Raw genomic sequence first — 12,500 nt, forward strand, 5'->3', positions numbered from 1 at the left:
TCAAGTCCAAGTTCAGAGCAAGTCGTGGTTCAACAGCAACGTTAACCTAACAAAGGTAACTGAAGCTTGACAGACTTGGTCCTGGTCCAGGTCCAGACTGCTCGGTGTGGCCTTGAGGTACCGTGGCGTCTTACCTGGTGCTGTCAGCAGACTGTGACGGACAGGTTTTGGGGCGACGGCCGGTTTCGGGGAGAGCGGCGGCCGGACGGGGGATCCCCTCGCCGGACTGGCCGGCCTCTCCGGACCGAGCTCCCTGAGCCTCAGACTGAACTCCTCCGGGCTCGGGGATGGAGGCCGGCTGCTGCCGGATTCGGACCCGGCTTCGCCCGCTCCCTCTCTACAGGGGGAGCCTCCGCCCTGCTCCTTGTCTCTGGGTTTGTGGCGCCGCTTCACTGTGTCCGACTCCTTCAGATTGAACTCAGGCACCTCCAGGCTCTTGCCGGCTTGTTTCTCCGGGGGCTCCAGCACCGCCTCGGCCCTGGGCGGACCCGGAGCCTTGGGCCTCTGTTTGATAGTCAGGTTGCCCTCCTCGGCGAAGGGGATGCACTCGTTGGAGCTGTTCTGAGGGGACGAGGAGCCCTCCAGGCCGCGACCTCTTGATTCTTCTCCCTCAGAGTCAGACTTGACCCCTCGTTCTGGCTTTGTCCTGCTGGTCCGGCTGGGAATGCATTCGCTCTGCACCCTCCTCCTCGACCCGGCGGTGTCCCTGAGCTCCTGCCCTGCAGGGTTGAGTGAGGGGGAAGGCGGTGCCTCCTGCTGGAGGACTGGTTTAGGAGGGTTCTTCCCCTCCGTCCTGCCTTCCAGGGAAGCCGCGATGCTCCTCACACTCACCGGACTGTCTGTAATCGCCCCGCCGGACGACGACGTGGTGCTGCTGTCGCTCAGCTCCCCGCTGGTGGTGCTGCTCACCGAGCTCAGCCTCTTGGGCGGAGGAGGCGGGGGACCCTTTTTCCGAGCGCGCACCGCAAAGGACTGACTGCGCCCCACGTTGCCGTTCTTCTCCGGACTCGACTGCAGTCGAGCCAGCTGGCTGCGGCCGGGCTTGCGGGTCAAGGTGGCGTAAGACGAGAGGTTTCCGTGCCGGTAAGCCGGCTCCTCGTCGTCGTCGTCGGGCTCCCCGTCCGACAGGGCGTAGCGGGTGCTGCCCTGTAAGCGCCTCTTGGGGGTCATCAGGGTCATGCTGTGGTTGCCGGGCCCGGGAGACGAGCTCAGGTCCGTGGAGCCGCAGTGAGAATGCAGGTAGCTGAAACCCTTCAGCGCCGGGGAGCCGTGAGGGGAGGACCCCCGAGAGCCACACAGTTTGGGCTTGGCCGGGATCGCCGGGTACTTGAACACGGTCGCCGTGCCTAGAGGCACCTGCTTGGCCAGCGGCCTCAGGTCCCAGCCCTCGGGGAGGTTCCTGCCCTCCAGGCTCTCCTGGGACCAGCTGTGGGGGCTGATGGACGCTGTCGGAGGCTCCTGGGAGCGCCCGGAGCCTCTGGACCGGGCGTCGATGCTCTCCTGACTCTGGGACATGCCCACGGCGTTCTTGATGGCCAGGCCTTCCTCGCAGGCTCCGTAGTGGCTGCACATGGCCGTCTGCAGCTCGGCACTCAGCTCGCTGTCCTGGAAGGTCATCATCTTTGGGGTGTGGGGGGAGGAGCATTCACCGGCTGAGTCCGGCGGCTCAATGGCGACCAGGTGGAGGGCTCCGGGGGCCTTGCGGCGCAGCGTGCCGTGGCCCGATTCGGCCTGGAGGATCGCCCTCTGGATGTCACACAGCTTCTTCACCGCCAGCATAAGCTTCTTCTGGTGGCCTTCAGGGAAAAATCAACCATCAAGTAAAAATACATCACTGTAACCCAGAATGGATCAATACTTGCTCGTTGGTCCACACTAGAGACCACAGGTCCTCACCCAGCTTGATGATGCCGATCTCCTGCAGGTCCTCCCACGTGAGGTCTCTGACGATGCTGATGGAGTCGTAGCCGTTCTCGGAGAGCTTCTTGTGGTACTGCGGCAGGCCGATGGCGCTGAGCCACTCGCCCAGGTCCGACTGAGGGGGAGGAAGAACAGATCAGTCGGCGCCGCAGAGTCCGGCGGTCGGGAGGGGACGCGAGCAGCGAGGCGGCAGGACGCCTTACCGGGATGTACTCGGGCAGCCACTCGGGGATGTCCAGGTTATTGATCTCGATGGAGATCTTCTTGCGGTGGCCGGGCTTGGTCACTCCGATGGCGGTCAGGTCCTGCAAAACACACATTGTGTGAACGCGGCGCAGACGAGCGGCGCAACGCAAACTGCGGCGCAACGCAACCGCGCTCACCTCGGGGGTCATCCGGCTGACGGTCGGCACGTCGTAACCGGCGCTGATGAAGTTCCCGATGTACTGCTCCAGCTGGAACTCCGTAAGCCACTGGTACAGGGCCTCTGCGTCCTGAAGCACAAAGCGGCAGGTCAGGAACGCTGCTACAGATTGCACTTCGACACTGAGATTACGATACGGAGGATTAACAGCCAAACACCGGAAGAAGCTTCTAGTTTAGAGTTTTGGTCGTCGCCAGGAACAGGAAGTGACCATGAAATCATGTTTACTGAGGGAATGAATCAAGGGAGATGTTGAATCATTTTCTCATAGACACTTTAAAGATTGACTCCAACAAGCCCAGTGCATTGTGGTCCTTGTAGTGTCTCAAACGCATCAATGAAACAGAAGAAGGTGCTTCACCTTTCCCTCCATCAGCTGCTGAGGACGAACAAACTGCTGAGAGAACGTCTGGTCAACAGGCTGCTGCACCGTCACGGTGTGGAGCCGCCGAGGAGCTCCACCTGCAGGGCAACACACACACACACACACACACACACACACACACACACACCTCAGTGTCCACGACCCCACAGGAGGAGCTGCTCCCTCCAGTGAAAGGACTTTACATTACAGGTGGGTCCAGTACCTGCAGGCGGGTCGGGCTGCTGGCTGCAGTCTGAGAGCCCGGCTTCTCCAGCAGAGGGCGCCGGCTGCACGCAGACATGAAACACAACATGAGACACAACATGAAACTCAACATGTGGAGAACATGACTCCATGTTCCACTTCGCTTGTTTGTGATATAAAACTGTGCAAGACATCGTGAAGCCACAGGTCAGAGGTCACATGACAGACCCGGTCCTGCAGGCCGTTGGCGGCGCCGCTGCTCTCGGTGCTCTGGCCGCTGCCGGCGCTGCGGGTGCTGCCGACGCTGCCGGTGCTGCCGACGCTGTTCCTGTCTCCGGCTGCAACAACAACAACAACGACGACAACATCAGTGAAGTCATGGCGTGCAGAGGTGGAGGGGGCGGGGCTTCAACAAGCCTGCAGGAGCAAAAGAGGGGGGGGCCAACGTGCCGACGGCAGGAAGCTGAGGAGGAGCGGCTGCAGGCGGGGGGCCCTGAACGCACCGTCAGAGGAGCAGCAGGGGGCCCTGAACGCACCGTATGAACGCAGGAATATCAAAACATACTAAAAATAAGAAGGTTCAACGTCCATCAATGCCTTCTTCTTCTTCTTCTTCTTCTTCTTCTTCTTCTTCTTCTTCTTCTTCTTCTTCTTCTTCTTCTGCTGAAGTTTAAAGGGTTTAAAACGCGCCAGTGGTCCTCCAGTGTGTGGGAGCGGCGCCCCCGGTGGCAGCAGCAGGAAACTGAACCAGACGCCTGAAGCGGGTTGGACCCGACACGCCTGCACCACCGGGACCCACTTCAGGGTTTATGACTTTGAGACATGAAGCGGCGTGAGATCATGAGAAGCGGCATGAAGCGACGTGAGGTAAAGTGAAGTGTCATGAAGCGTCATGACAAGAATGAAGCAACATGACAAGAAGTGAAGCGTCGTGACATTAAGTGAAGCTACATGACATTAAGTGAAGCGGCGTGACATGAACTGGAGCGACATGACGTGAAGCGACGTGACGTGAAGCGACATGACGTGAAGCGACGTGACGTGAAGTGACGTGGCTAGAAGTGAAGCGACATGAAGTGAAGCGTGTGACATGAAGTGTAGCGACATGACGTCAAGTGAAGCGACATGACGTGAAGTGAAGCGACATGAAGTGAAGTGTGTGACATGAAGTGAAGCGACATGAAGTGTAGCGACATGACATGAAGTAAAGCAACATGACATGAAGTGAAGCGACATGACATGAAGTGACATGACTAGAAGTGAAGCGACATGACATGAAGTGACATGACTAGAAGTGAAGCGACATGACATGAAGTGAAGCGTGTGAAATGAAGTGAAGCGACATGACATGAAGTGAAGCGTGTGAAATGAAGTGAAGCGACATGACATGAAGTGAAGGGTGTGAAATGAAGTGAAGCGACATGAAGTGAAGCGACATGACATTAGGTGAGGCGTGTGAAATGAAGTGCAGCGACATGACATGAAGTGGTCCCGCCTGGCGGTCTTGGGCGGGTGCAGCGCAGCGGCAGCTTGGGGGCAGCCGGTTCGGGTCTCTTACCCTGACGCGAGTCCCTGAGGACCCAGATGTCCTGGAAGCGACACGCGGCCCGAGACCGGCGGCTCGGAGACAAACCTATCGGACACAAAGACTCTGAGCGACTCGTTCTGCGGCCGGGCCGAGGTCAGAGGTCAGAGGTCAGAGGGCACAGAGCACAGCTCCCTGATGGAGGACCGGAGGCGACGGACAGGGAGGGTACCCGACCCGCCGGTCACCTGAGAGGCCGTACCTGTGGCGGCGAGGCCGTTGGCGAGCGGCAGCACGGCGTGGGCGGGGGGGGCGTACAGGGTGTAGGAGTCGTCGGTCTGAGGGGCGGAGCTGCAGGAGAGGGGGGCTCTGGACGGCGGCTGCTGGCGCTGGGCGGGCAGGGAGGCGTGCCGGGAGAGGGCGCCCCCTACAGGGCGACAGGGGAGGAGCAGGGTTATCAAGCTGAGGGGGGGGGGGGGGGGGGGGGCAGGCGGATTAGTTTCTAACGGAAAAGTTTTTTTTTTTTTGTGCAAAATTTTTCTAAAGTTTTACTCAACTTTTTTGGGATATTTGTACTTTGACTTATTTTCTTACATTTTTTTTTTTAATGTCCCCGAATTTTTTTACTTTGAATAAAAAAAAATTCAAAAAAGTTTTAAAAATCTATTGTGAAAATGTGTCATGAAACAAATCTGGCAAAAAAAGTGAAAATATTCCAAAATAATTAGAATAATTATCTGAAAGTATTCATAATATATGGAACTCTCACATTCAAATACTCACTAGAGAACCAAATGCAGATTAATACGCCGCTGATGTTTGGGAAAAGTCCCAAACAAAGTCCCTGTCTGCTGGATAAAATCTACAGAGTACTGGTGAAAGTACACGTTTGTGTTTTTTAAAGTCGGACTCACCGATCCGCCGGCTGATGACCTCCACGATGGACGGAGGGAAGAAGCCCACGCGGTCCGTCCCCCGCTGGGCGTCGTGGATGTGACCCTTCCAGCGGCCGTCCGCGTGCTGCTCCAACACCTGCAGGGGGCGGTAGAGATAGAGATGGATGGATGGATGGATGGATGGATGGATGGATGGATGGATGGATGGATTATAATAAACTCACCATGATGACGTCTCCGGCCCGGATGTTCAGGGCTGTCGGGTCGTGGAGGTTCCAGTAGTCCTTCAGAGCTCTGACCTGCAGAACCCCCGTCGCATCTGTCCAAGGAACCAGAACCAGACGGGACATGAAACATGAAGAGAAACTAAATATACAGGAAGCTGAGCTGGTTTTCAAAATAAGATGCAGATTGGTGTGAAAATAACAACAACAACAACAACAACAACAAACTCTCCATGTTTAAATCACCACCAAGGACTCATTAATGCCTCTCTCACACACACACACACACAGAAGAAGAAGAAGAAGAAGAAGAAGAAGAAGAAGAAGAAAAAGAGGAGGAGGAGGAGGAGGAGGAGCCTGCACCTCTCAGCAGCTGCTTGATGTCTCTGCTGGCGTGCGTGGTGGTGAACTGGTTGACGATGTCCAGCGCCGTCTGGTTGTACGTGTTCCTGATGTTCACGTCCACGCCGGCCTGCACGCAACCAGAGACATGACATCACTGATGACATCACAACCAGAGACATGACATCACTGATGACATCACAACCAGAGACATGACATCACTGATGACATCACAACCAGAGACATGACATCACTGATGACATCACTGATGACATCATGGTGGACTCACGTCCAGCAGCAGGCGGACCACCTCCGTCTTCCCGTACAGAGACGCTTCATGAAGAGCCGTTCCAGACTTGGTGGTCTTGTTGATGTCGATGCCGGCGGCCAGAAGCAGTCTGCAACAGACAGAGACACCTGAGACCTGAGACCTGGACCTGAGACCGGGACCTGAGACCGGGACCTGGACCTGAGGACAAAGGTTTTGTTTACCGGATGATGTCTTTGTGTCCGTTTCGGGCGGCGAGGTGAAGCGGAGTCGTGAAGGCCGAGTCCGTCTGCTCCTTCCTCTCGCCCTCCAGCAGGGAGACCACCATGTTGCTGCTGAGCAGCAGCTGGGACACCTGGGGGGACGAGGGGGACCAGGAGACCAGGAGACCAGGAGACATTAAGGAGACCATGAGACCAGGAGACATCAAGGAGACCATGAGACCAGGAGACATTAAGGAGACCATGAGACCAGGAGACATCAAGGAGACCATGAGCACTGTTTCCGACCCCCATGAGACACTGAGGAGGCACAAACAGCCCGACAGCACCAAGGAGCTCTGTGACGCTCTGAGGGGCCTCCAGCAGGGATGTGGTGCAGCCCCTCAAGCCTCCAGCGCTGCCCCCTCTCCAGGTTTGTCAGAACCTCTTGAGGCCAACAGGAAGTCCTCCTGCATGGTCTGCCTGAACCGCTCCATGAAGGAGAGTTAGCATCACGACCACCGCAGCTGCTGCTTCAGGAGACCAAAGACCCGAAAGACCCCAAAGACCCCAAAGACCGAAAAGACCCAAAAGACCCCAAAGACCCCAAAGACCCGAAAAGACCCAAAAGACCCCAAAGACCCGATAAGACCCAAAAGACCCGAAAAGACCCGAATACCGAAAAGACCCAAAGGACCCAAAAGACCTGAATACGGAAAAGACCCAAAGGACCCAAAAGACCCCAAAGACCCCCTTCAGCTGGACGGCTCCTCTCACCCCTGATGTCCACCACCGGTGTCAAGTACTGCAATAGTTTGAGGCAGTTGTACACAACTTGACTATTTCTTTGTGCGTCCAGTCGTGACTCGTTTCACTGAGCAGGACGCTGTCTGGACTCCCTGCTCACCTGGACTCTCCCAAACTCACAGGCCAGGTCCAGAGGAGTCTTCTTGGCCTTGTTGACCAGACAGGGGTTGGACTGATGCTGCAGCAGCATCTCAGACTGAGAACAAACAAACAACAACATCATTACTTTATGAAAACATAACACATCTCAGCAGAAAGAAACACGAGAACAAAGACGTGGAAAGAAGATTGTAGTCTCTACTTGTATTCTCTTTTTGGCGCTAATTCTTTTTAGCTTAGCATGAAGCCCATGTGACCCGCTATCGATGGAGGAAACGCCCGCGGCGTCTCGGCCCTCTGAGGGGTCGCGTTACGCCGATGATGCAACGAGTTTCCAGCGCCGCCGGCTCTCGGCCAATCACACGCTGAGTTATCACTGGGATCACGGGGACGAGAGGAAGTTAAGGCGGACGGACGAGTTAACTGGGAAACTGAAAACGCCAAAAACACACTAAAGTCCTCCTTTCAGAAGTCGTACTCTGGTATAAGTACATGCTCAAAGTACAACAGGGGAAAGTACTCTTTAGGCATGAAAAAGTGTAACTGATTTAGAGACTTTAGAAAGTATACAGCAGAAGTACAAGTACAACACAGAATTAAAGGACTCGAACAACTAACAACAAAACAATCTGTTTACCAGATACTTGTTATTGTTTACGGCCCCGATGTTTAAATACAGACTTAATCTGATGGTTAAGAGTTAAACTGTCTGTCTGACCTCAGGATTAAAACCAAACCTCACATCATCACATCTGTTCTGCTGAGACAAAGAGTCACTGACACAAATCTGATCCGCCCATCGTCCCAAATCCTCCTCGTCACCACGAATCCAATCACATTAAGCTTAGAACCAACACTACCTCTTTAGTCCACAGGGGGCACTAGAACCAACACTACCTCTTTAGTCCACAGGGGGCACTAGAACCAACACGACCTCTTTAGTCCACAGGGGGCACTAGAACCAACACTACCTCTTTAGTCCACAGGGGGCACTAGAACCAACACTACCTCTTTAGTTCACAGGGGGCACTAGAACCAACACTACCTCTTTAGTTCACAGGGGGCACTAGAACCAACACTACCTCTTTAGTCCACAGGGGGCACTAGAACCAACACTACCTCTTTAGTCCACAGGGGGCACTAGAACCAACACTACCTCTTTAGTCCACAGGGGGCACTAGAACCAACACTACCTCTTTAGTTCACAGGGGGCACTAGAACCAACACGACCTCTTTAGTCCACAGAGGGCGCTAGAACCAACACTACCTCTTTAGTCCACAGGGGGCACTAGAACCAACACTACCTCTTTAGTCCACAGGGGGCACTAGAACCAACACTACCTCTTTAGTCCACAGGGGGCGCTAGAACCAACACGACCTCTTTAGTCCACAGGGGGCACTAGAACCAACACGACCTCTTTAGTCCACAGGGGGCACTAGAACCAACACTACCTCTTTAGTCCACAGGGGGCACTAGAACCAACACTACCTCTTTAGTCCACAGGGGGCACTAGAACCAACACGACCTCTTTAGTCCACAGGGGGCGCTAGAACCAACACGACCTCTTTAGTCCACAGGGGGCGATAGAACCAACACTACCTCTTTAGTCCACAGGGGGCACTAGAACCAACACTACCTCTTTAGTCCACAGGGGGCACTAGCACCAACACTACCTCTTTAGTCCACAGGGGGCACTAGAACCAACACTACCTCTTTAGTCCACAGGGGGCACTAGAACCAACACTACCTCTTTAGTCCACAGGGGGCACTAGAACCAACACTACCTCTTTAGTCCACAGGGGGCACTAGAACCAACACTACCTCTTTAGTCCACAGGGGGCACTAGAACCAACACTACCTCTTTAGTCCACAGGGGGCACTAGAACCAACACGGGCACTAGAACCAACACTACCTCTTTAGTCCACAGGGGGCACTAGAACCAACACTACCTCTTTAGTCCACAGGGGGCAGCAGAACCAACACTACCTCTTTAGTCCACAGGGGGCGCTAGAACCAACACGACCTCTTTAGTCCACAGGGGGCGATAGAACCAACACTACCTCTTTAGTCCACAGGGGGCACTAGAACCAACACTACCTCTTTAGTCCACAGGGGGCACTAGCACCAACACTACCTCTTTAGTCCACAGGGGGCACTAGAACCAACACTACCTCTTTAGTCCACAGGGGGCACTAGAACCAACACTACCTCTTTAGTCCACAGGGGGCACTAGAACCAACACTACCTCTTTAGTCCACAGGGGGCACTAGAACCAACACTACCTCTTTAGTCCACAGGGGGCAGCAGAACCAACACTACCTCTTTAGTCCACAGGGGGCAGCAGAACCAACACTACCTCTTTAGTCCACAGGGGGCACCAGAACCAACACTACCTCTTTAGTCCACAGGGGGCGCTAGAACCAACACTACCTCTTTAGTCCACAGGGGGCACTAGAACCAACACTACCTCTTTAGTCCACAGGGGGCGCTAGAACCAACACTACCTCTTTAGTCCACAGGGGGCACTAGAACCAACACTACCTCTTTAGTCCACAGGGGGCAGCAGAACCAACACTACCTCTTTAGTCCACAGGGGGCACTAGAACCAACACTACCTCTTTAGTCCACAGGGGGCACTAGAACCAACACTACCTCTTTAGTCCACAGGGGGCAGCAGAACCAACACTACCTCTTTAGTCCACAGGGGGCAGCAGAACCAACACTACCTCTTTAGTCCACAGGGGGCACTAGAACCAGCACTAACCAGCACTACCTCTTTAGTCCACAGGGGGCAGCAGAACCAACACTACCTCTTTAGTCCACAGGGGGCAGCAGAACCAACACTACCTCTTTAGTCCACAGGGGGCACTAGAACCAACACTACCTCTTTAGTCCACAGGGGGCACTAGAACCAACACTACCTCTTTAGTCCACAGGGGGCACTAGAACCAACACTACCTCTTTAGTCCACAGGGGGCAGCAGAACCAACACTACCTCTTTAGTCCACAGGGGGCAGCAGAACCAACACTACCTCTTTAGTCCACAGGGGGCACCAGAACCAACACTACCTCTTTAGTCCACAGGGGGCGCTAGAACCAACACTACCTCTTTAGTCCACAGGGGGCACTAGAACCAACACTACCTCTTTAGTCCACAGGGGGCGCTAGAACCAACACTACCTCTTTAGTCCACAGGGGGCACTAGAACCAACACTACCTCTTTAGTCCACAGGGGGCAGCAGAACCAACACTACCTCTTTAGTCCACAGGGGGCACTAGAACCAACACTACCTCTTTAGTCCACAGGGGGCACTAGAACCAACACTACCTCTTTAGTCCACAGGGGGCACTAGAACCAACACTACCTCTTTAGTCCACAGGGGGCACTATAACCAACACTACCTCTTTAGTCCACAGGGGGCAGCAGAACCAACACTACCTCTTTAGTCCACAGGGGGCGATAGAACCAACACTACCTCTTTAGTCCACAGGGGGCAGCAGAACCAACACTACATCTGGATATTGTTTAACAAGTTGTGAACACACTCAGTAATAGTTAATGTTTGACTAGTAAGTGAACAGACTTGTCACTAGTGTTTAACTAGTAGTAACCAGAGCACAAGTTGGTGTTAACTAGTATTAACCAGGCCACTAGTTAGTGTTAACTAGCGGTGACTCACCACTTTGTAGTGCCCGTACTGGGCGGCCAGGTGCAGGGGGATGTGTCCGTCCAGAGAGACTCCGTTCACAGAGGCTCCTGAGCGGAGCAGCATCAGGACCGACTCCGCCTTCCCCTGCCAGGCGGCGTAGTGCAGCGGCCGCATGCCTGCAGCCACAACACAGTCACTAACGAGTGAAACACGACCAACAACCCGGACAACAACGTGTTCATCCCTTTAATGACCTTATGTAATCTAGCATGTTACAGATTATGAATCAACTGATGAATGATGTAACTGCAGCTGTCAGATAAACGTAGGGCAGAAGTACAACTCAAGGTCATGTGACCTCTGACGGCTCTCACTTTGATCTTCTATGATAAATAACACATCAATACAGGAGGTCCTGTTGTCTTCCATGGTTACCGTTGCTGTCCTTGACGTCCACAGAGGCCTGCGCCTCCAGCAGGGCGGCCAGCAGCTCCGTGGTCCCTGTGAGCGCCGCATGGTGCAGCGCCGAGAACCTGGGGGCGCACCGGTTATTAGGGCTACCACCATCACTAATACCACCGTTGATATCAGCATTAATGACACCAGCGCTACTACCGTCACTAATATTATGATTAATATCATTACCATGATCATCATTAATATCAGCAGCAGCTAAAACCATCAGAAGTTCAGCATCTTCTCGTAATATCTCACCACCTTCTACCACCAGGGGAGCTACAGTCAGCTACGTGCTAGCAGAATAAGTTAGCTTCGTGCTAGCAGAATAGGTTAGCTTCGTGCTAGCAGAATAAGTTAGCTTCGTGCTAGCAGAATAAGTTAGCTACATGCTAGCAGAATAAGTTAGCTTCGTGCTAGCAGAATAAGTTAGCTATGAGCTAGCAGAACTATCTTATTATGCCAATGGTTAGCATCACTTGCAAACACAAAAATGTTAAAATTCTAGTTTCTCCTTCTCCAACATAAATACATTTTATGTATATTTAAAAGATAATTATGTTAATATTTAACATTCAGTCTGAAACACAAATGAAGGGAATTTAATTTCCTGGCTTCACTTGTAATGCACTGCTAACGTCACATGTCCTCCTCCCTCCTCCCTCCCTCCTTCTCCCTCCCTCCCTCCTCCTCCTCCTCCTCCTCCTCCTCCTCCTCCTCCTCCTCCTCCTCCTCCCTCCTCCTCCTCCCTCCTCCTCCTCCTCCCTCCTCCCTCCTCCTCCTCCTCCTCCTCCTCCTCCTCCTCCTCCTCCTCCTCCTCTCAGACAGGAGGAACTGTGCTCCCGGCTACATGAGAATAAAGACATCAGAGGAACAAAGAGGACGTCCTCGGTTGCGTAACGCGAGTCGGCATTCAGAGACAAAGCCGCCGGCAGAGAAGAAGAAGAAGAAGTACTCCGGTCCTTCAGTGTGGTAAAAGTACTGTGAAAATACTACTGTCACATCACAATGCAGTCAAAGTAACAGTCCCTACATTTCCTTTTTAAATGCAGGACTTTTACTTGTCTTGAGTATTTCTTCATGGATGGCGTGACCCTGTCGACTACTTGTACTTCAGAA

At 53.8% G+C, this 12,500-nt stretch overlaps 1 protein-coding gene across 3 annotated transcripts in view; it reads right to left on the minus strand.

Annotated features, from left to right (window-relative positions):
* Positions 1–12,500, minus strand: part of LOC137803464 (caskin-2-like) — a 21,539-nt gene that overhangs the window by 1,016 nt on the left and 8,023 nt on the right. Inside the window, exons 4-19 of one of the 3 annotated variants that reach the window (XM_068601939.1) lie at positions 11,361–11,458; positions 10,956–11,101; positions 7,275–7,370; positions 6,392–6,522; positions 6,189–6,297; positions 5,921–6,029; positions 5,558–5,652; positions 5,352–5,469; positions 4,700–4,864; positions 3,141–3,250; positions 2,932–2,995; positions 2,706–2,806; positions 2,304–2,414; positions 2,124–2,225; positions 1,897–2,035; positions 135–1,796 (exon numbers count right to left, since the gene is read on the minus strand). In XM_068601939.1, the coding sequence (XP_068458040.1) occupies positions 135–1,796; positions 1,897–2,035; positions 2,124–2,225; positions 2,304–2,414; positions 2,706–2,806; positions 2,932–2,995; positions 3,141–3,250; positions 4,700–4,864; positions 5,352–5,469; positions 5,558–5,652; positions 5,921–6,029; positions 6,189–6,297; positions 6,392–6,522; positions 7,275–7,370; positions 10,956–11,101; positions 11,361–11,458 (3,356 nt within the window). Of the gene's footprint in view, positions 1–134; positions 1,797–1,896; positions 2,036–2,123; positions 2,226–2,303; positions 2,415–2,705; positions 2,807–2,931; positions 2,996–3,140; positions 3,251–4,699; positions 4,865–5,351; positions 5,470–5,557; positions 5,653–5,920; positions 6,030–6,188; positions 6,298–6,391; positions 6,523–7,274; positions 7,371–10,955; positions 11,102–11,360; positions 11,898–12,500 lie in introns of those variants that run through there. The other 2 variants (XM_068601938.1, XM_068601940.1) reach the window with 2 other exon arrangements.

This window comes from Clinocottus analis, unplaced genomic scaffold (assembly GCF_023055335.1).
Source record: "Clinocottus analis isolate CAN_PGR_092001 unplaced genomic scaffold, fCliAna1.0.p SCAF_56, whole genome shotgun sequence".
NCBI lineage: Eukaryota > Metazoa > Chordata > Actinopteri > Perciformes > Cottidae > Clinocottus > Clinocottus analis.